Source organism: Grammomys surdaster, unplaced genomic scaffold (assembly GCF_004785775.1).
Source record: "Grammomys surdaster isolate TR1022 unplaced genomic scaffold, NIH_TR_1.0 67, whole genome shotgun sequence".
Classification (NCBI taxonomy): domain Eukaryota; kingdom Metazoa; phylum Chordata; class Mammalia; order Rodentia; family Muridae; genus Grammomys; species Grammomys surdaster.
In genome coordinates this window covers 9,651,110-9,672,299 of record NW_021604569.1, presented here as the reverse complement: position 1 = coordinate 9,672,299, position 21,190 = coordinate 9,651,110, and the positions used below count along the sequence as shown (strand labels likewise).

The window sequence follows — 21,190 nt, the reverse complement described above, 5'->3', positions numbered from 1 at the left end:
TAACTGAGGAACTGAAAGTTTTACATACTTTAAAAGTAAATTTATTATTATTCTATTTTGAGACAGGGTCTCATGTATCCTAGGCTAGCCTCTGGCTATGTAGCTAAGGATGGCCTAGAATTTTTGCTCTTCTCAAGTGCAAAGATCACAGGCAAGCGCTTCTTTATCTCCTTTAGGCAGTGCTAGGGCTTTGTGCATCCTAGGCAGCCCTCCTCTAACTGGCCCTAACATCATTTAAATAACTACACGTGACTAGAGCATATCCCTATGCAGTACGCACGTGCTGTTCTGGACCTGAAATACCAAATCATCCTTCTGCATAAGGTGTTTCTTGTTTTTCTGAGATAGTTTCACATAGCCAGTCCTCCCGCCTCTACCTTGCACCGGCGTGCTCCATCATGCCTAGCTGTGTTGTGTCTCTAACCCTGGGCCGTGACACTTCATCTTACCCAGCTTTACAGCCATCTCTTCTTTGTTGTCTGATCCTCATTTACCTGAATTACAGACATCATTTATGTATTAGACCTGAGTGTTCCACACGTGAGCTGTCCACAAAATCAACTTACTGGCTTTATCAGCATTTTAGAAGCAATCATGTGCCATACTTAAGACACTTTGTTGTAACTTGCTGTGATTTGCCAATGTGGGCCCGGGGAGTGTATATATGTAGATGCCATAATATAGAAAGTATCTCTTACTATGGGCCAAAGTGAAAGCACAAAAATACAGAGTGTACTGTTCATCAGAGATTCAGTCCCTCAGGCCAAACGTGGAGAGAGTGAATGGACACAGCTCACTGTGGTGAACGGACACGGCTTCTCAGTGCAGTGAGTGGACACGCCTTCTCAGTGTGGCAACGCATCACTTGGATACATGACTTAAACAGGCAAGCAGGTGTGAGGTTTATCTGGATTGGCAAATGGAGAAGTTGGCTGTGCTGCACAGACCCAACAGTTCAGTGTGAAAAACTTCAAAAACATTACTTCTGTACACATCTGGTGCTGTTTGTCCTTCTGATCTATTGTCATCAAGGGTGGCATGTGTTTCCCCATCCTATACAAGAATATAAAATAGTGAACTTTTGCTCTTTTTGTTGCTGCTGCTTTAGAAGTGTTTCCTTTTATTTAAGTTCAAAAATTCTTTACTAAGTCTGCAGGAACTTCAAAGACTCGAGAACAGGATAAGGCATAGTATGTATACCTGCAAAGTATTTATCAGTCCCGGTGTTTATTGTCTCAGAGCTAGTTAACAAAGATTTCTCCTTTCAGATCTTGGTACCCCCTATAAGGATGGAAGCTGAGGAAGGACTGGGGATGGCAGACTTGCACGGCTGGTGCTGATTATGATTGTGTGTGTGTGTGTGTGTGTGTTTAAGCTTGAGGCCAGCCTGAGCTAGTTCCAGGACAGCCAGGGCCAGAATGTGAAATCTCATTTTTAAGAAAAACAAAACAAACAGAAAAGAGAAACAAGTGACCTAGAGACTCCCTTGACCAAGTAGCATTTCCAGGTAGCTTGGGCCTGTTTCCTGTCATAAGCTACTCTGAGAAGATACAGGCATACTTTCTTTCGCTTAAGTGCTTCATCCAAATGCCCAGCTGGAGGGAGTGGGCATCAACCTGGCTTATGGTAGTTCCTCTTCTTGGTTCCTCTTTTGGCTCTCAGCAAATATTTCTGAGACAGTGACGTTAGACCAGGACACATTACCACTGCTATACATTTTGCCTTGGGGAATGAGCAAGACAAGCAGCCTTGAACCATGGGGCAGAAGACCTATTGATCTCCTAATCTGTTCTACCCCATCAGGGTTACACTTAGGGCCTTAAGCATGCCAGACAAGCCCTCTACCATTAAAGCATAAACCCTGCCCCTGGTTAAGATTTCACTAGTAGCTCAGGCTGGTCTCAAACAGGAGATGCTCTAACTCTGCCTCCTAAGTGTCACAAACACTCTCATCCCTAATCTTTGCCTAGGTTAATCTTTGTTTCCTGGGTTGGAAGCAGAATTGTACCACCTTCCCCGGCCTTATTATGAGCTGCTAGGTCAAGTGCAGCTAGCTGGTAGATGAATTAGAAAATACCACCCTATCCTAACAGGCCAGGGAAAGCTCTTCTGGGGAGATTCGACAAGGGTTGCCCTAGTTGCTGAGAAGTTATACCTACACTGACCCTTGAGTCAAGACACTGGGTTACCATTCACTTTAAAAGCAGGAGCTGAGGGAGCTTAGGTCTAAAACCACAACCATAAAACAGTAAGTAGTAAGTCCTTTCTTGGAGTGATGGCCATAAAGGGGTTCTTACTCCTCTCACCCTCAATCACTGGTCGGTTCCTTTTTCAGAGATGGAAGAACATCGTTAGGGCTCCCGTGTTAGCAACAGAGAGGCACAGATGAGCATCATACTCCCATGTGGACCACAGATGGCTCCACAAAAAGAATCCTGAAACTCCAAACTTGTCTTCCCTCCCTGAGGAAGCTGACCTGATATAATAAGTCAAAGGGGCTGGACGTCAGTAGGTTTCTCTTCCTCTGAACACATCTACAGTTATTTCTCAAACCTGAAAACTCTTGGACTACCAAGCTGCCTGGCAGGCACCGAAGCTGACAGTCCCATCGAAGTCCCCAGGGGTTACCTCCACTTGCTCTGCTTGCAGGAACTTTTGGTCTTTTTCAGCAGATTTTTTTCCCCAATACCATGTCTCGGGTGTTTAGTTTTGTTTTAGACGAACAAACTCTGAAAGTGGCAGACAGCTGTCACATTTTCCACATGAAGAAATGGAGACTTCATGAAGAAATCCACTCGTCCGGAGTCCTCTGGTTTTCACGACCTCAGCAATGAGGAGCTTTGCCCAGTGACTCAAGACAAAACATACCAATAAGGCTCAGAGAGCTGGAAGGCGAGCCAGCTGGACTCCTCGCTCAGACGAACCTGGTTGGATTAGTAAACGCCTGCAGACTGCTGTTTCCCCATCTGTGAACTTTGGATTAGTGTAGAAATGGAGAGGGGAAGCTTTGAAAACTACACTCTATCATCTCGGGGGATGAGATACAACTCTGGAGTGAAAAAACAAGCAAGGAGAAGTGAAGATGTGTCTCTCAACCCTCTGGATCTCACACCTTTCTATAAAGAAGCAACGCTAGGCGGTGGACCTGACCAAGAACGTCTGTAACCTGTCCCAAGCCTGAGAGGCAGTCGCGTACCTGGGCAATGGGCTCCACTTAACTAACTCCAGGTTTATTATTCTTGGACACATCCAAATTCTGCAGAAAATTGCTAACCTCCTTCATAGCCCAAAGGCTGAATCAGAGATAGCCTCAGACTACAAGCTGGATAGCTCCTCAGGCAAAAGTCACTCAATGTCCTAGAAGCTTTGGGGTGATGTAGGGGAGAAAGTGAAGATTTTCAAGACATGGGAACAATTAAAAACAAAACAAACAAACAAACAAACAAACCAAAAACTAAACTGAGAGCAGCCCAGTGTAAGGAGTAAAGCGCAACTGAGAAGGTATACTCTTAACATCCCCACCTAACGGAAAACCGGTTCCAGCCAAAAGCTGTGGCCTCCAATCTTTAAGGTGTGGCCAGCACGTAGCCCAGATGTAATTTTGATATTTAGTGTTAAAGGCCAAGAGTAACTGAATATTAACTCTAGGTGAGATGAATGCATGTGGCGTCTCCTACCGTGCCTTTGGAGGGGTGGAGAGCATTACCTGAGTAAATCCAGGAAAGAGTCCACAGTCTCTTTGGAGACCGGAGGAGGCCCTGAGTTCTCTAGCCCCAGGCTGCTGGACTGAAGGGTCTGCGCGCCCGCCCCTGGCTTGATGATGAACGCCAAAGCAACGGCGAGCGCAGAGGCGCTCAGCGTGGTGAGGCCGAAGTAAGCAACCGCGATGCCACCCAGACGCCCGAGGGAGCTGGCGTCCAGGGAGGCGGCGCCCGACACCAGGCTGCAAACCACCAGCGGTAGGATGATCATGCGCAGCATGCGGAGCAGCATCTCGCCGGGGAAGGCCAGGTAAGTGACTTGAGTGCGGGTGAGCTGCAGCCCGCGCAGCGCCGCGCCCATGCCGGCGCCCACCAACACCCCCGACACGGTGAGCAGCACCAGCGCGTGGCGCCGAAAAAAGCTAGCACAGCGCTGCGCTTTGCCCGTCTCCGTCTCGGGCGTTCGGGGCCCGGCCACAGGCTCTGCCTGGGTGCCGTCGAGGTAGCCGTTGGTCTCGCCGCTCTTCTCCATGTCGCTGCCCGCCGCTCTAAGCGGCAACACGCGAGGAACTTGGACTTGGAGAAAAGACCGGTTTCGAATGAATGGATCAGGCGGAGACAGTGGCCTGTGCCAGCTGCGGCTCCCGAGCTCTTCGGGTCCCTACAGGAACAGTTTCCAGAAAGATAAAGAGAGACTTGGGTTGTGGGCTGGAGCCAAGGCAGAGCAGACCGCGCCGCGCCCAGCCTTCCTTCAGAGCTGCTGCTGGCTGGAGATGATGCAACGCAGGAGGCGCGCTGGAGGCTGCAGCTTAGGAAGGAGGGCGGGGCCGGAGCTCGACCCGCCCACGAAGGCCCGCCTCCGATGTTACGACCAATTAGAGCCTAGGAGCTCCGTTTTCCCCCACCACACCGACTTTCCCAGGCCCCGCCCTTCTCTCGTCCTCCCCGAGGCACAGCAAAGGGAGTGAGTGAGAGACAGGCAGGCGGGGCTCTCCCGAGACAGCGGGGCGTGAAGCCATCGGCCAATCCTGTCTCCTGGCAGCTTCCCGTGCTAGCTAACGGAAGCGGGCGGAGGGGCCTCTCCGTGCTGCTCACTGTCCAGGCCTCGGGGTGAGAGGGAGGGGAGCGTCTGGAACGCCTTGGCGGTTCTTCACCCTAGCTGGTGGAGGAGAGGGACCTTCGGAGATTGGTGTCCGTCCTCCACTAGGGAGCCCTGAACGGTCCAACCTCCGTCCTGCGGGAAATTCTTTCTTCTAAGGGCTCTGTAGGCTTTCGTGGTGCAGAGACAAAGGAGTGGGTGGATGGGGAAAGTCGTATTGCGTGCACGCACAGGACTCTAGGAGAGCTTTACCCTCAGATGACCGGGGAGTCCGGGTGACACTGCCCAGTGCCAAGGGTGAGCCACTGTATGCACTAGCTCGCTCTGGGGCGGGTCACTTTGGATTCTGGGCAGAAGCCTGGTGTGTGCAGGCTGAAGATGTAAAACTCTCCCAGAGAAGCAGAGCTCTGACGCCACCACTTTCGGTGGCGTGTCTGCCACGTAACCTCAGCTGAAACACACGGGATTTTAACCACCCCCTTCCGGAGCTCCAGATTTGGCACAGCAACAGTTCAGCCAAGTGTTTGAACAGTCTGAAAGACGGTTCAATGGATTTTTTTTTAAATGTCATTTGTTATCTTCTGTGGCCACAGCAGATAAAAGGGAAACCTTGGCAGTCATTTATTGTGTTGTTTATTTATTTATTTATTTTTCCCCATTCTGTTTTTGAAAAGAACTACCTCCCTAGACCTCCGAGAAAACCTTAATTAGGTGTAGCTGGGCTAAAGGGGAAAATAATGTGAAGTAAAGTAATTTTGAAGCATACCATAACAGAAACCTGTACAAATCACTATGCCCTGTCGAGAAACTGCAAAATGTTGTCCAGTTGTTGAGATAGCAGAGAGTTCCTTACATGAAGCTGCTCCTTCAACAGCTAGTTGAAGTAGGAGCTTATTGGTTGGAGGGAGGTGTGTGCATTAGACAGGACCTATACACACTTTTATCTTGTTTCCCAGAGCATGGTTTATCTCTCTGTGCAAGGATGACTGAGTCCTACAGACCCATGTTCCTAGTTTCCAGGTAGCTCTTCCTCCTTTTGCTTAAGCTGCTGCTTTTATGCAGAAGACTGAAGTCATGCTCCAGAAATGGGTTTCCAATTGCCCGCTTTATAGCTTCACCCAGACATCCTGCAGCATCTCAGCTCAGCATATTCAGAACTAGATTTGTGATTATCTCTCTCCAGCCTGCTCTGGTTTCTGTTACCGTTATCATTATGATCTGCCTTGGTGAACCTTCAAGTCTTCTTTTGTCTGATCTGTTGTTAAGTCCCATGACTCCTTTTGAAATGTCCTTTCTTTCCTCTACTTCCGCTAGATATACTGTTGACTACATACTAATGCTTGACAGATTCTTCCTATGTGGCCCAAGCAGGACTTGAACTCAGACTCTCCCCTGTCTCCATGTTGAGATTTGGTTTGTTGCTATGTATTGTAAATACTGGCTCTGGTTGCCTCAGGGACTAGGAGGTCCCCACATACATCAAAGTGATACTATACAACCTTGCCTCCCAAGTTATCCTTGATTGGTCAATAAAGATGCCTATAGTCTATAGCTGGGCAGAAGAGAGGTAGGTGAGATTTCAGTTCCTGGGCTTGGGGTCTGAGGCAGGACCATGAGAGGGAGGAGAGAAGGTGGAGAAAGGAGGAGAAGCCATGGGATAAGTGAATCATGAAAACATGGCCATGAAGGCTGGCCAGTTCAAGTAAGAGCAGCCTAGGTGGAGCATGGCAAATTATATCTAGGGGTTACTGACAGGGAAGTAGGCAACATACTTAGAGGGTTGACATCTGCCCAGCTCTAGTGCTTCAAAGGCTTATTATCAATATAACGTTGTGTGTCTTTTATCTGGGGGTTGAATGATCCAAGGCAGGGTGGAAACCCTCCAATTAAAGTTACTTACCACGACAGCTTTCTGATTGCAGGTATATGTCACTGCACCCTGTTTATTTCCAAACTTCTAAACCTAGTTGTTAAACAATTATTGTTTTGTGTATTTATTTTCTGGTGTCTATCCAGAGGAGGGCATTGGGTTTTCTGCTCTATCATTTTCTGCCTTACTCCTTTGCTATGGCTTCTCACTGAACCTGGAGTTCGACTGGTAAACAATAAGCCCAAGTGATCCTCGTGTTCCTGCACCATAGCACTGGGGTTATACAAGTGCTTGGCCACACTTAACTTTTTGAGCAAGTGATAGGACTGGAACTCTTACCCACAGAATCATCTTTCTAACCTCCTTATCTAGGCTTTTGAAATTTTGTTTTGTTTGTTTTAAAGCAGAGTTTCATGCATTTTGAATTGGTCTTGAACTCTCTATGTAACTACACTACAGATGGCCTTGAATTCCTAATCCTCCTGACTGTACCACACACATGATGGACTTGTGTGAGTGTGTGTGTTCCTGCACTCCCCACCAGACTAGGCTGAACCCAGGGCTTTGTGTATGCTCTGTCTGAATCTGAGGCCAGCAAGCTTCTGGTTATCCTCCTGCCTCTCTCCCTCTTAGAGCTGAAATTCCAGGAGAGAATTTCAGGCCTCCAGTTTGTTAGATACGGGGCTAGGATCTGAACCGTAGTCCTCATGATTACACAGCAACTGCTTTTAACTGCTGAACCATTTCTCCAGCCCCTCATCCCTCTCTGAGAGAGTCTTGCTATGGAGCCTAGACTAATGTCTAGAATAAAGAGAAAGACTAGGATGGCTATGACAGAAAGAGGAAGCTGAAAAGCAAGTGCTGATGAGGATGGGTGGAGAGGGGAACCTTGCACTTCGTTGGTGGGTATGCAGATTAGTATAGCATTACAGAAAATGCAAATTAGCATGGCAGGTCCTTAAAAATCAAAAGCCATTTCTTTGATCCAGGGATTATAGGGATAGTCAAAGGAAGTGAACTCAGCATCTTGAAAAGATATTGGTATTTAATGTTTTACATTTATTGGTTATGTGTGTGGGTACTTGAGTGCTATGACACTTCTGTGGATACCAAACAACTTGTGAAAGTCTGTTCTCTCCTTCCATCATGAGGATTCCAGGGAAGGATCTTGGATTGTCAGTGGCAGGTGCCTTTTCTCGCTGAACCATGTCACCAGCTGGACATCTGTGCTCCTAGTGACAACACCCAGAGATAGAACCTAATTAACTGTTCACCAGTGGATGCGTGGATAAAGGGGATCATTTCAAAAACTAAATCTATACAAACCTGAAGGACATTGTGTTAAGTGAAATAAGAAAAACAGACAAATATTGCGTGATCTCACTTCTATATGGAGTTGTTTTTTAAAAAGCATGATTCAGAGGCTAAGAATTTGGCCAGGATGGAGCAAGAGGCAGGATGAGACAGAAACAGGAGACTTGCCCCTGGTTTTAGGAAACAGCTAAAGTATGTCAGTCAAAGCTTTCTTTTTCTTCTTCGAGAAGACTGGTAAAGCAGAAGCATCGGAGAGATGAGCTAGCCGACAGGAATGTACGTATGGAATCTGATTTCTGGGATTTGTGTGGAGAATTTTTGAATTAGAGATTTCATTTAATGATATGTCAGATGCTTACAGAGATACTGAGATCAAATCACTCTGCAAGGCCCATGGAGTTATTGGAGGGAGGGGGAAGAATGAAAGCCAAGCACAGCGGCTCATGCCTGAAATCCCAGCATTCAGGAGTCTGAGGCAGGAGGGATGTTCAACAGCAGGCTGGACTAGATTCTAAGTTCAAGGCCAACTGGACTTACACAGTAAGTTCTGGTCTATCCTTCTCTACAGATGAGACCCTGTCTCAAAACCACAAGCCAAGCCAAAATCCAGAACAACAAAGCCAACACTGCCCCCCCCCATAATGGCTCAGATCTGTGAGCCCAGAGCTTGGGAGGCTAAGACAAGGGACTGAGGGTTTGAGGGCAACCTGGATATTGAGAATTCCAGGCTTGCCTGGCCTATGTGGGAAGGCCTTGCCTCCATCTCCCACCTACAGGGAGTGGTGGTGAAGAATGCTTCAGTGTTTGCCTAACATGCATATTCCTGAGGCTAGAGCAGCTGAGGCGTCTACAGCTCAACGGAGGATCGTCTCCTCCCCCTACACGCCATTATTGAATTAAGAAGTATGTATAAGGGTTGTGAGTTAACAACTTAGAATTAAGGTAAAGCTCCAGATAAGATTTAGGACTAGCTGTACAAAGCCTGTTAGTCAAGTCCTTCTTTCTAAGTACAAGGCTAGAGTAGAAAAGAAGAGAATTTCAATTTGAGAGAATCAAGGATCTTATTAGAATTTTGGCACAATAATTCACTGAAGTAGATTAAAGTCTAGTGGGTGAGATAGGCATGGATAACTTTAACAAGCTACAACCTGTGGTCCCCAGCTTGACTGCAGAATTTGAAAAGTACAGATTACAAATGAAGAAAGGCAGGTACAGTAGGCACACATGTATTCCCAGGACTTGGGAGTTGGAGGCAGGAGAATCAGGAGTTCAAGGCTAGCTGTAGCTACACTGCAAGCCTAAGGTGGCCAGACTAGGCTATATGAGATTCTGTTTAAAACAACATGAAAAACAAATGTCATCAATATTTGTATGATTCTGCGGTAGGACCCAACCATCTTCTCCCACCCCTTCCCTTCTCCCTCTTGCTCTAGCCACGCTTTGCTCCAGGCCCCCCGCTCGCTCATATGAGGGCATCAGATCTCTCATTACAGATGGTTGTGAGCCACCATGTGGCTGCTGGGATTTGAACTCATGACCTCCAGAAGAACAATCAGTGCTCTTAACCACTGAGCCAGCTCACCAGCCCCTCAAGCAACCATCTTTATATACTTTTTCTTCTCGTTTTTTCCTTGCTTGGGGCTGGAGAGATGGTTTGGCAGGTTAGAGCACTGGCTGCTGACCTTGTCCTGCTTGCCTGAGACTTCACCTGACTAAGGACATGGAAGGAACGAAGAAAGAAAAAGCAAGCGCAGAAGAGCTGGGATCAGGTGGACCGTGCACACTGCGATGGAGCTGCACTGACGGGGAAGCAGCCTAGAACCTCAGTGTGCTTACTCTGTACAGCACAGGCAGAAGAGCTGGCTAGTCTAGGAAGGAGATTTCTTTAGGCAGCAGTCCTTCTGGCTGTAAATATCAGGCTGAAATATCTTCAATCCTCGGTAAACAATCATACTTGCACACAGTGTCGATGGACGCACAGACATACATGCACACAGAACATCCATACGCATAAAATCAGTAAGTTTAATTTTTTCTTTATTTTTGAGAATTTCATACATGTCTACAATGAAACGTGATTATACATTCTCCTCATTTCCTAGAACTTCCTCCATATACCCCCAACACATCCCACAATGAACCTCGCATCCTTTTTTTTAAAAAAAATAATTATTAAATCCAGTTAATGCTGCCCATACATACATGGTGTAAGAGCAGCTACTGGAGCATGGGAATCTTTGGTCACAGCCCCTACAAAGAATAATTATCTCCCCAAAACTATCAACTGTCCATAGCTTCTCTATAAGGGTGGGGCCAAGAGATCTTCCATCCCATTTACGCGGGGATGTTGGCCGATGTGGTCTTGCGCTATCAGTTAGGAATGCATAGCCCTGCAATTGCTTGCATCGATATGCTTATATTCTTTCACTCACTAGATGAATGGGATACGATAGCCAGAGGCAGTGGGATGTAACTGAAGGAAAACTAAAGCACAATCATGACACAGTTGGGAAACCTTATGAACTAGATGTGGAGTTCAAGTGAGGGTCTCGGATGTCCCAGCAGTGCTCCACACAGTAGAACAGTGGCCTTGTTCTTGAGAAGCTGGAGAAGTCTTTGGGGGTGAAGTTCATGGCATATGCACGCCAGGCCTAGATGTTTAGCAAGGAGTGGTACATGTAGAAAGCTGGGTTGGAGAGACAAGGTATTAAAATTCATGAAACTAGCTTACAAGTGTGTAGATGGCCACTGCTTTATTTTGGAAACTTGTCTGTACATTAAAAACTTTCAAAGTATGAAATAGTTGTTTATAAGAAAGAACAAATGAGCCTTGCTATGGCGGCTTTCCCGCACTCAAGAGGCAGAGGCAAGTGGATCTCTGTGAGTTCAGGGCCAGCCTGGTCTACAGAGCTACTCCTAGTGCAGCCAAGGCTACACAAAGAAACCCTGTCTTGAATAACAAAAATCAAAACCACCACCACTACTACCACCACCACCAACAACAAAAGATGCAGCGGTAGGCTTCAGGCTTGATCCTGTGGCATTACAGCACTAAGAAGCCTTAGCAGAGAGACACAAATTACAACCATAGGAAGGTCACTGCTGCTTCTGACTGCCTTTCCACCAACCCTCTGCTAGGCTGGGTGTGAGAACTGAGGATTGTCCACAGCCCACACAGCCACAGGTGGGTGAAGACAGGACAATTCCTGGCTACCAACTTGAAAAATAGCTGATGTACCTTCCACCTTACTAAAGAATGTTAGCCTAAAATAACTGACGTTATCAGGGGTGACTGAATCCATTTGAATCTTTTTAAAATAAGAGTGTCCTAAATCTTGTGTGGAATGGGTTTGAAGAGTCAAGAAATAATTTTGATATACCAATGAAATATAGACTCTTCGCTGACTGTAACACATCTAATCTTTGCCATGGGCAGCCAGGGTCCTGGGTCACTATACAGGGGTAAAAATTGGCTTTAACTCATGGGCAAATATGACGGAAATCCTTCCTGGCTTACATGGTAATTTCAGATGCTGTGAAACAATGATTCAACGATGATGGGATGTGAAGAGTTATACGTGGTTATGATTTTTCCTAAATCCAATTTTGAATCTGGTCCCAGCCACGGGATTTTTTTCTGACCATGAATAGAGTTCACTTGGGAGAGGCAGACGTCTCTAATAGGTCTATACATGGCCTGCACTCTGAGCCCTTGCCAATGCCATGAGACCAGGCTTGGGCTCACCTGCTTACATGGAACACGAGTTCCCCAGTCATTATAATGTGGCTCTTCCTAGGGCAGATGTCAATCATTCTACCCCCAGATATGGGGGCAAGCATGGCAGAGATCAGCAAAACTGTCTACCCACCCTGCTCCTCCCACCTCCCATGGCTGTGGACCATTTGAGGTGATGTCTATCTGGTGGAAACAGTACACTACAAGCAGGCCTGTGAAGGTTCTTCCTGCCTCTGGTTTTGCTCTTGGTTTCTGTTTCCCTGGAGGCTGTGATACGAATAATCTCTACCACACTTTCCAAGAACTGATCTGAGCTAGCTCACCATGTTTCCCCAAAGTGATGGAGTGAAACCTGAAACTATCAGTCAAGATAAATCTTTCCCAGGGCTGGAGAGACACGGCTCAGCAGTTGGGAGTGCCGCTCTTTCAGAAGGCCAGATTTTTGTTCCCAGTACCTATATTGAGCAGATCCCATCAATCTGCAGCTCTAACTGTAAGGGATCTGATGCCCTCTTCTGGCCTCTAGAGGCACCTGTACACACGTGATGTATACACTCACCTCTTACCCTTGCCACCCCCTTAAAAAAAAAAAAACAAAAAAGAGTAACTCTTCTTTCTTCATTTGTTTACATCAGGTATTTGGCTACACAACATAAAGTTACCCACCACAGAACATGCATAAAAACTTACTGGGGCAAATATCTTTGTGACAGAAAATGAGGAGGGTGCTGCAGGCAAGCACAGTTATCAAAAGACAGGACAAGTCTGCCCCCAAGTGAAGGGAAACAGGAAGAAAAAAAATGAAGGAACACTGTCATGCAGTGAGGGAGGGACAGCTGATGGGAAGCCTCAAACCAGTGTCAAGGCCCAGGAAGCTAAGGAACAGGTGAGACTTAGCACCCTCTTGCTTAGCTATTGGTTAAGAACAGCTTGTGGGAAGCATGCTTGTAGCACACACATACCAATAGATCTCAGAGACATTACTTGGTCAGCTTAACTGGCTTTCTCAAAGTTGCTGTAGTTGATAGCATTTCTGAGGTAATTTCTCACTAGCATGGTATCATGTGACTCTGTTCCTCGGAGAGCATAAACAAATGTCTACTACCCCAGAGAGTGAGCTGATGCCAGATCAAAGAATGAATACTATTAACACATGTTTTATTGGGGTTACTTACAGGAATATGTGTGAGGGTTACTCATAGAAGCAGAAATGACTCCAAGACAGCTGCATCACCTGAGCCTACCCCAACCTGGTGTGGATGAAAACTCACGAAAGCTGGGAGCCTGAAGCTTACTGAACAGCCTGCAGGCACCTCAACGGTTTGGAAAGTGTTCTTTCCTGGTGGCTCAGTTGATCTGAGCCTCTCCTACACAGCTCAGCTTGCCTGAATATCTCTCTGCAGTCCTCACTGTTTATATATGGTTGGGAGGAAGGAGCCTAGTGAATTTGGACAGTTTCAGGGACTTCCTGAAGTCACAGAGTTATTTACTTCTTGAGCTTGATGAGTTTCCTGAAAGGATGGAATGCTTCACTTCCCCCTTAACATTCTGTGCCTTAAACTTCCCTTTAAGGGGGGAAGGCTTTAATCTCAGAGAGCACTGCTGTTCAACATATGGGGACATGTCTGCTTATGGCACAGCAACCACTTTTCATAGGGCAGTTCTGCCTTCTAGGGGGCATTTTGGAAATGCCTGTGGTCAGAAACCTATGGAGAGGACTTCAGAAATCTTGTAAGAACTCTGATTTTTACTATGACTGAAATAGAGAACTACTCAGGAGTTTGGGATCTTCTTGGTTGATCTTGAAGACATACAGGAGACATGAGAGTAGAAACAGAGAGACCTGACAGGTGGTCACAAAGAGAGAGAAGCCCGGGGTCAGGGTGGAGCATAGGACATGGTGGCACACAATTCATTCTTGACTGTACTTGTGAGATAGAGCCACCAGAGCCATCAGGACTTGCTAAAAGTTTGGATATCGGATGTGAGAGAAAGTCTAGTGATAAGGATTGGGAGCACGGTCCCCGAACAGCCTTAGCTGACGTAGGGAGGCTAGGTGGTGTAGGGAGTTTGAGAGGGTGGGAAAGGAAAATAGAAATTGAGGTATGAATTTATTAGATCTAAACTGTCTACCTAATCATCTTACTAGAAATGGCATTTGAAGTTTTTCTAGAGGGACGAAGAAGGTGAACTGGGTGTACGGAGGTGGTTCTGATACATTGATCAGGAATCTGTATTGACTGATGTTGAAGGTCCTCACCCCAATTGGTTTTTGATCTAACAATAAAGATGCCAGTGGCCAATGGCTGGGCAGAAAGAAAGAGGTGGGACTTCCAGGTTCCTGCAGGCTAGGAGAGCATTCCTGGGGGAGTGGGAGAGAGAACAGACTCAGAGCTGCAGGGGAGATCTTCCAAAATGTATGCCAGGAGGGAAACGGCCCATGCGCTTCACAGAAAGTAACTAACTGGACAACCAAGTTGAAGGCAGATTTAGAGGTGTTGAACTAGGAGTGAAGGTATCTGAACAACTAAGCTGAGGGCAGAGTTGGATGTGTTGAGCTGGGAGTGAAGGTAAGGGCAGGCTAGTTGTGTAAGGCTTAGAAGAACCCAGCCACAAAGCTAATAAGCCAGTTTAAAAATGAGCAAATAAGGGCTGGAGAGATGGCTCAGTGGTTAAGAGAACTGACTGAGTTCGATTCCCAACAACCACATGGTGGCTCACAACCATCTGTAATGGAATCTAATACCCTCTTCTGGTGTGTCTGAAGACAGTGACAGTGTACTCATAATACACACACACACACACACACACACACACACACACACACAAAATGATATGAGCTAATATGTGTCCTTTATCCATGGATCTGAGATAGTTACTGGGTGGGTACACATGTGCATGCAACCAGCTGGGAACACAAAGCAGTACTGACAAAACTACACGCCACACCTGGGCCTCACTGGATTAACTGTTTCTCATAGTAGGTTCTGCTCTGTGGTGATTCCCTTCTGTGATCTGGACTTTGCTACAGCAAGAGGAAGAAAAGAGGTGGAGTCTCACGCTGGCAATAAAATTTATTTTTTTAGTCAAAGTCACTCACATGGTCAAGGTTCATTTCAAGAGGGTGAGAAAGGATTATCCTGTTAGGTGTTTGGGAAAGAAGGACCAGAAATTTGGGTGAACAACACTAACACCTACTGGATATGGAGATGTATGATAGTGAATGACCAGCACACGAAGCTTAAGGCTATGGGACTCGCAGAAATGACCAGGAAGTGTAGAGCCAATAGGAAGCTCAAGGGCAGAGTGCGCAGGAACACCAATATCTAGAGTTCATCAATTCAGTTGACAAACTTAAAATAATCAATCTGTTCCCCTTGGTTACACAAATAACCATAACTCTAGGATGAAGTAATGAGCCGAAAAACGGAGACAAACTATGTAAGTGTAACATTTTAATATTTATATTCTCATATAGCGCTCTGTTTTATGGTACATACATACATGTGTACGCACAGGCATGTGTGTGTACGTGCAGAAGCCAGAGAAGGGATACTGGGCATCCTCTCTTACTCCCCACCATGTTCATTTGAGGCAGGATCTCTCATGGTTGTTGCTAAGCTGGCAGCTGGCAAACCTGACAGCCCTCCTGTCTGCTCCCCACAGCTCTGCGGATACAGGTTTGTGAGAGAGCAGACTCCTGTGTTACATGGGTACTGAGCTCTGAACCCAGGTCTGAATAGTTTCATGACAAGTGCTCTTAACCACTGACCCATTTTTCCAGTTCCTAGTTTTTTTTTTAAATAATGCTTTAAATTATTAAGATAGCCTGATTTACTTATATAAGTTATAAATCAGCTTTCCTAGATTCGTGAGATTTTACTCACTAGATTTATAAGTCTGCTTTTGATGTTTGAGGTTCTTTAGAGACTTCAGTCATGTTATATGGCTCCTGTGGTTTGAAATTGCTAAAGGAATTTAATCAAGCTGGTAAATGTGTTGAATGTTTTAGGAACACAATCTACCAAATATCTAAGCTTATCGGGAATAAACCAAAACTAAAGTAGAAGTATGTTTTATTTTAGCATAAACTCTGTAGTTGAATTTAAAAGCTTTCAAAACACTAATAGTGTCTAGTGTTCTTTTTTATGGTGAGCACTCCATGGATCCTGAAAGCTCACCCATTGCCTCTGTCCCCACCATGACAGCTTTAGAAGAGCATCTAGCCAACCCTGTCGCCCTTGGGCCCTTGCTACTCTACCTCTGGGACTAGCTATGAGTTGCCGTTCCATACCTCTTGCTTGTCAGTCACTGTTCTGATGGGCCTGTCTGTCATCCTGATGGGAGGTCTTTTTCTGATGGACTGAGATGGAACTAATTAAGCATTTTGAATATTATTGGGTATTCGGGATCATGGTCATGTTCCATGCTGTGTCCTTTATCTTCAAATCACTATTCACTTGAGGTGATTATTACCTGTGTCAGAGAGGCCTCCTTTTAACAGTGCTCTTCCAGTAGACCCCAGACGGTTCACCTTCAAAGTGAACCCTTCTGAATCCCCATCCTTCTGGGGACAAGTGAGTCAATGGTGAGTCCTTTCCTGGGACCCTGGGCTGTCCACCCTTCAGTTCTCAGCACTTAGCAAAGCTGTTGGCAGCATTGTTGACTCTACTATATGATATGGGGGTGATTGAACAGTGTAGCAGTGTTGTGTAATGCTTCCTGCCCCACCCTCTATACGGATAGTGCGGTGACCATGGTAGCTTGTGTAGCTAGAGGGTGTGGTGGTTTGCTGACCAGTGGAGCTGTGGCGGGGCTGCTTTTTGAATGGTGCAGCAGTCTTGAACGAGCAGGGAGATGTGTTTGTTCCTTTGTGTCACAGCTGTGCTCTGTGATCTTCGGCTCATTTAATCATTGGGTGCTTTGTTTTATCTTCTACAAAATATGGCTACCACTCTGATGGTATTGTTGAGGCAGGCACACAAACTCTTACTACACTTCTCTTCTATGAGCCAGGGTCTTGTTGTGGTCTGGCTGGTTAGCTACATACTTCAGGATAGCCTCAGGCAATGCTCCTCCAGCACTGTGAAATGCTTAATAAATAATAAACAATTTTATTATTATTATTAATATTATTAGTATTACTATTTGTAGTATATTTGAGTTACTTCAAATTGGCTGATATGCCAGCATAAGGGGCTGCGGGAGTCTATATCCTGATTCTACTCAAGGAAAGAAATTTGAACCATGGTTCACAATATATTTGAATAAGGCAAGAAAGAATCCAAGCAAGCTTTACTATGTAATGAGGAAATTTTCATGTCTAATCCCTGAGGGGTTTCTTTGTCAAATTCCTTGTGTTCTGGCTGAGCCTTCCTGAACTCTCGAAACCTTGGTGAATGCCAGGTATGAGTCACCAGGCACAGGCAGGCACTTGCAGGAGACAGAAGCTCAAAAATCCAAGCTGCAGCATGGAAGGTCATTGCTGTTCATCAGAAAAGAGAACTGGGCATCTAGATCCATTGGCAGCCGACCTTAGCCCTTGGCAAGCATCCCGTGTGAGTTTGGCATGTGGCAGAAATAGGCAAGTTCTCTTGATTTCTACCCTACATCCCTCTCCCACGCCCACAGCTGGAATGAAGGTCACAAGTTTTTCTTTTGAATCACTGTTACGTTTAGACTTCCAAAGTCATGCTGACTAAGATTCTATTATGAATGAAAACAAATCCTTGTTTTTACTCGTGCATATATGTATGCATGTATACAAGATGATGGATGGTGTATTTTTTGAGCCTCAAATGCAGGGTCACACCCAGTCCCCAGATCCTTAGGAGGTCATGAAAAGCCCAGGAAGCTCATTTGGCAGTATGCAAAGAGCAATAAGTCTAAATGGGGTGAAAGTCAACATCAGTTGTGTGGAGTCATGGTGATAAGGTGTATCCTTAATCCAATATGCTAAGAATGGCCTTTCCTCCTATACGTTCCTCTTTAAACCTATAGCTCCCATGTCACCAAGAGTCAGTCAGCATACATATCCCAGAGGAGTTGCTTTTTACAAAATGCAAAATCAGTCCTCAAAGACACCAAAAGCATGGAAAGTCTGAGAAACTGCTACAGCCAAAGGGGACCTGAGGAGATAATAACAACCAAATATAGAGTGATTCCAAAACTGGATCCTGAAGCCAGAGAGGGTATGAGTATAGCTGAAGGACGTGCAAATAAAGTGTGGGATAGAGTTCTCATTGGCTCATTAACTTGTGAGAAGAAACCATCCGACATGCGATGCCAATGACAGGGAAAGTGGCTGTGTGTCTGTGGTGATTCTTTGTATTGTTTTGGCAAATGTTAAATGAATCCAAAAGCATCCTAAAGAAGAAATGCTCGTTTTCAAAACTATGCAGGAGAAATTGACATTGCAGTACCTTGGCCTGTTGACTGTGGTTGTGTCTGGGAACAGGAAGGAGGTGAGGGTTGAAAGCCAGCCCACTGATGTGTGGGACAGAACTGGAAAAGACAGGCTTAGTCCTGGAAGTCCAGGAAGGGTTGGGACTGCTTCCTCTATATCTGGCTATGGTGGTTTGAATCCCCTTGGCCCAGGGAGTGGCACTGTTAGGAGGTGTAGTCTTGTTGGAGGAAGTGTGTCACTGTGGGCATGGGCTTTGAGACCCTCCTCCTAGCTGCCTGGAAGACAGAGTTTTCTCCTGGTTGCCTTCAAAGCAAGATGTACAACTCTCAGCTCCTCCAGTGACATGCCTGCCTGGATGCTGCCATGTTTCCTGCCATGATGATAATGGACAGAACCTCAGAATCTGTAAGGAGCCCCAATTAAATGTCTGACTTTATAAGACTTGCCTTGGTCATGGTGTCTCTTCACATCAATGAAACCCTAACTAAGAAATATGGGAAACTGGCTGACTTGTAGATCACAGACTTCTTTTTAAGAACATGGTTGAAGATTGTTCATGTCAACAAGCCATGGTTTTCTTAGTTCTGCAGCTGAGAACAACTTGTGTGTGTGTGTGTGTGTGTTTGCACGTGTGTGTGTGTTTGGCAGTTGTGCTTGAGAAGTTGGATCTCATTTCCTAGGTTGCTTTGTTCCTTTTTGAATAGAGCTTTCCAGTTCCTAAAACTGAATACTGTAGGATGGTTGGATGTTAGGGTTATAGCTGGTCTAGCAAATTAGATTTGCCTACCCATACCAATTTGCCAATTAAAAAGGCAAATAATATCTAGAAACAGAGAATGGAGATTTATCAATGCAACCTCATTGGGAAGAGGAACAAATAAATGGGCCCAATGACCCCTTACCATGTGCTACATATGGGGAATGCTCCAGGGATCAACATGGGTGGATCAGGGGTCTGGGCTCCCAGGGGATGCTACAGCCACAGCGCGCTAGAAGCTGAGTATGTTCATTATATACAGCTGGGCAAGTAGGCGGGGTTACTGCATACAGTTGAACAAGGAGGCGGGGTTAGTGCACACAGCAAAACAAGGAGGCGGGGTTAGTGCACACAGCAAAACAAAGAGGCGGGGTTAGTGCACACAGCAAAACAAAGAGGCGAGGTTAGTGCATACAGCTGAACAAGGAGTCGGGGTTAGTGTATACAGCTGAACAAGGAGGCCAGGGGTGGGGAGTGCACTCCAGGGGACATTCCCCGAACACTGTTGACGTTTGCACTCAGACCAGAGGAAGGCTTGGCCTCTGAGCCTCACCCAGGGAAAGCTTTCCCCCAAGATTTCCCATGGGTCTGGGGTATTGGGTTGTTTATAAAAATTAAGAAACCGTTTTTCCTTTCCCAGTCCTGCTCCCAGAATGACGACTCTGAGACTAAATATTTACTAATAGATGCCTAGGCCATGAGCTTTGGCCATTCCTTGACTAGCTCATAACTTGTTTAACCCGTTTAAACTATTTTACATGTGCCACTTGGTTTGTTACCTCTCTTTCAGTACTAGCCGCGTCTTCCTTCTCCTCTCCTTAGCCTCCCTTTCAGGGTCTCTCCGAGTTCATCTGCCTGATGGTTTACGCCCATCTCCTTGACTCATCTCTTGGTCCATCTCTCCAATGAGACTCTTTTATCTCTTACTATTTCCCAGAATCCTCTCTCTTCTTGCCGGTGTCCCACCTCCTATTTCCTGCTTCAGCTCATTGGCCTGCGGCTTTTTTATTGACAGGTGATGTTCATAAGAGAGTCTCTCTACAGCACTCCTCGACATGGCCGGCCTATGTCAGACAATACACATTCACTCAGTACTTGACTCATCCCCTATACCCACCAAGATCATCTTTGGGGTACTGATCTGAGGTTTAAGTTTAAATTGAGGGCAAGGGTCAAGTAGATGGCTCAATCCTGAGGACCTGAGTTCAGTCCCCAGAACCCACTGTGGAAGGAGAGAACAGTCTCCTCAAAGTTGAATGACTCCTCTGACCTTTACACACTTGTCATTGACCTGCAGGCACTCACAAACACACGTGTAATGCACCCATCCACACCCATACAAACATTATACGTGTATACACAGGACACACAATAATGAGTGAATGAATGAATGAGTGAATGGATGGACGAGAGAGGGAGGAAAAGGGTAGTAAGATAGTTAAACTATATCCTGTTACTAGAGGGTTAGAGGGGTGTATTGCTAAGTAGTTCAGGCCAAGGTGTGGTCCTGCCTGTCACTGACTCTTAAGTGTCTCAGCGCTAGTCTCTCCAGCGAGGTGGTCCAGTAAATTGTTAGAACTGTCCGAAATCTCTCCCAGAAGGACTTGTTCTTCCCTTTCCTTCTTTCTCTGGCACCAGGCTTCTGCCTTTCCCTTCCCCCAAAATGAGATTCCTAGGGAAACTTTAATTATTTGGGAATCACTATTTCAAAAGTCTGCTAGCACAAGTGTCTTGTTTAAAATAAGTTTTCTCCTGTCAGAACAGTTCCCTAACTCTTCCATGCCCAGACACGCCCCCTAGACACGCCCACTACATATCTTCAGCAATTCTGGTCACTTAATACATCTTTCATATCTTCCCATATTAATACATAAGGGCTTATATTTTGCTGATTTATAATAACAATTCCTTGGATGAATCATCTCACTAGTACACATTTAAAATTTTCATGTATTAATATGTGTACATGCAAGTGAGAGAGCAAGTCTTTTGAGTTCAGACTCCATCTTAGAGAATCTGACCTAAGGTTGAATTCAAGCTAACCAACAGGCCAGTACCTAGCACCAGTTTCGAGGTTATTCCTCAACAAATCTGCACTCCCAGGTTACAAGCCTGCCCCTGGCACTTCACTTCCTAGCAACCACCAATCAGGAGGAAAACAGAAATTAAGTTTATGGTTTGGCTCCCACACCAGCCAATTATGTTAAAGGCCATAATGGCCCCACCCCTCCATAAATACTTGCCCAAAACTAGGCTCAGGGCTCCACCTTCCTGCTGTGTCAGACTTGGCCGGGAGCCCAAGCTTGA

At 45.9% G+C, this 21,190-nt stretch overlaps 1 protein-coding gene across 1 annotated transcript in view; it reads right to left on the bottom strand.

The window, feature by feature from the left end:
* The window catches only part of Slc1a4 (solute carrier family 1 member 4), a 30,995-nt gene extending 26,535 nt beyond the window's left edge, over window positions 1–4,460 (bottom strand). Inside the window, exon 1 of the mRNA XM_028778191.1 lies at window positions 3,707–4,460. Within this exon, the coding sequence (XP_028634024.1) occupies window positions 3,707–4,233 (527 nt within the window). The 5' untranslated portion in view covers window positions 4,234–4,460. The remainder of the gene's footprint in view (window positions 1–3,706) is intronic.
* Window positions 4,461–21,190: the final 16,730 nt, after the last annotated feature.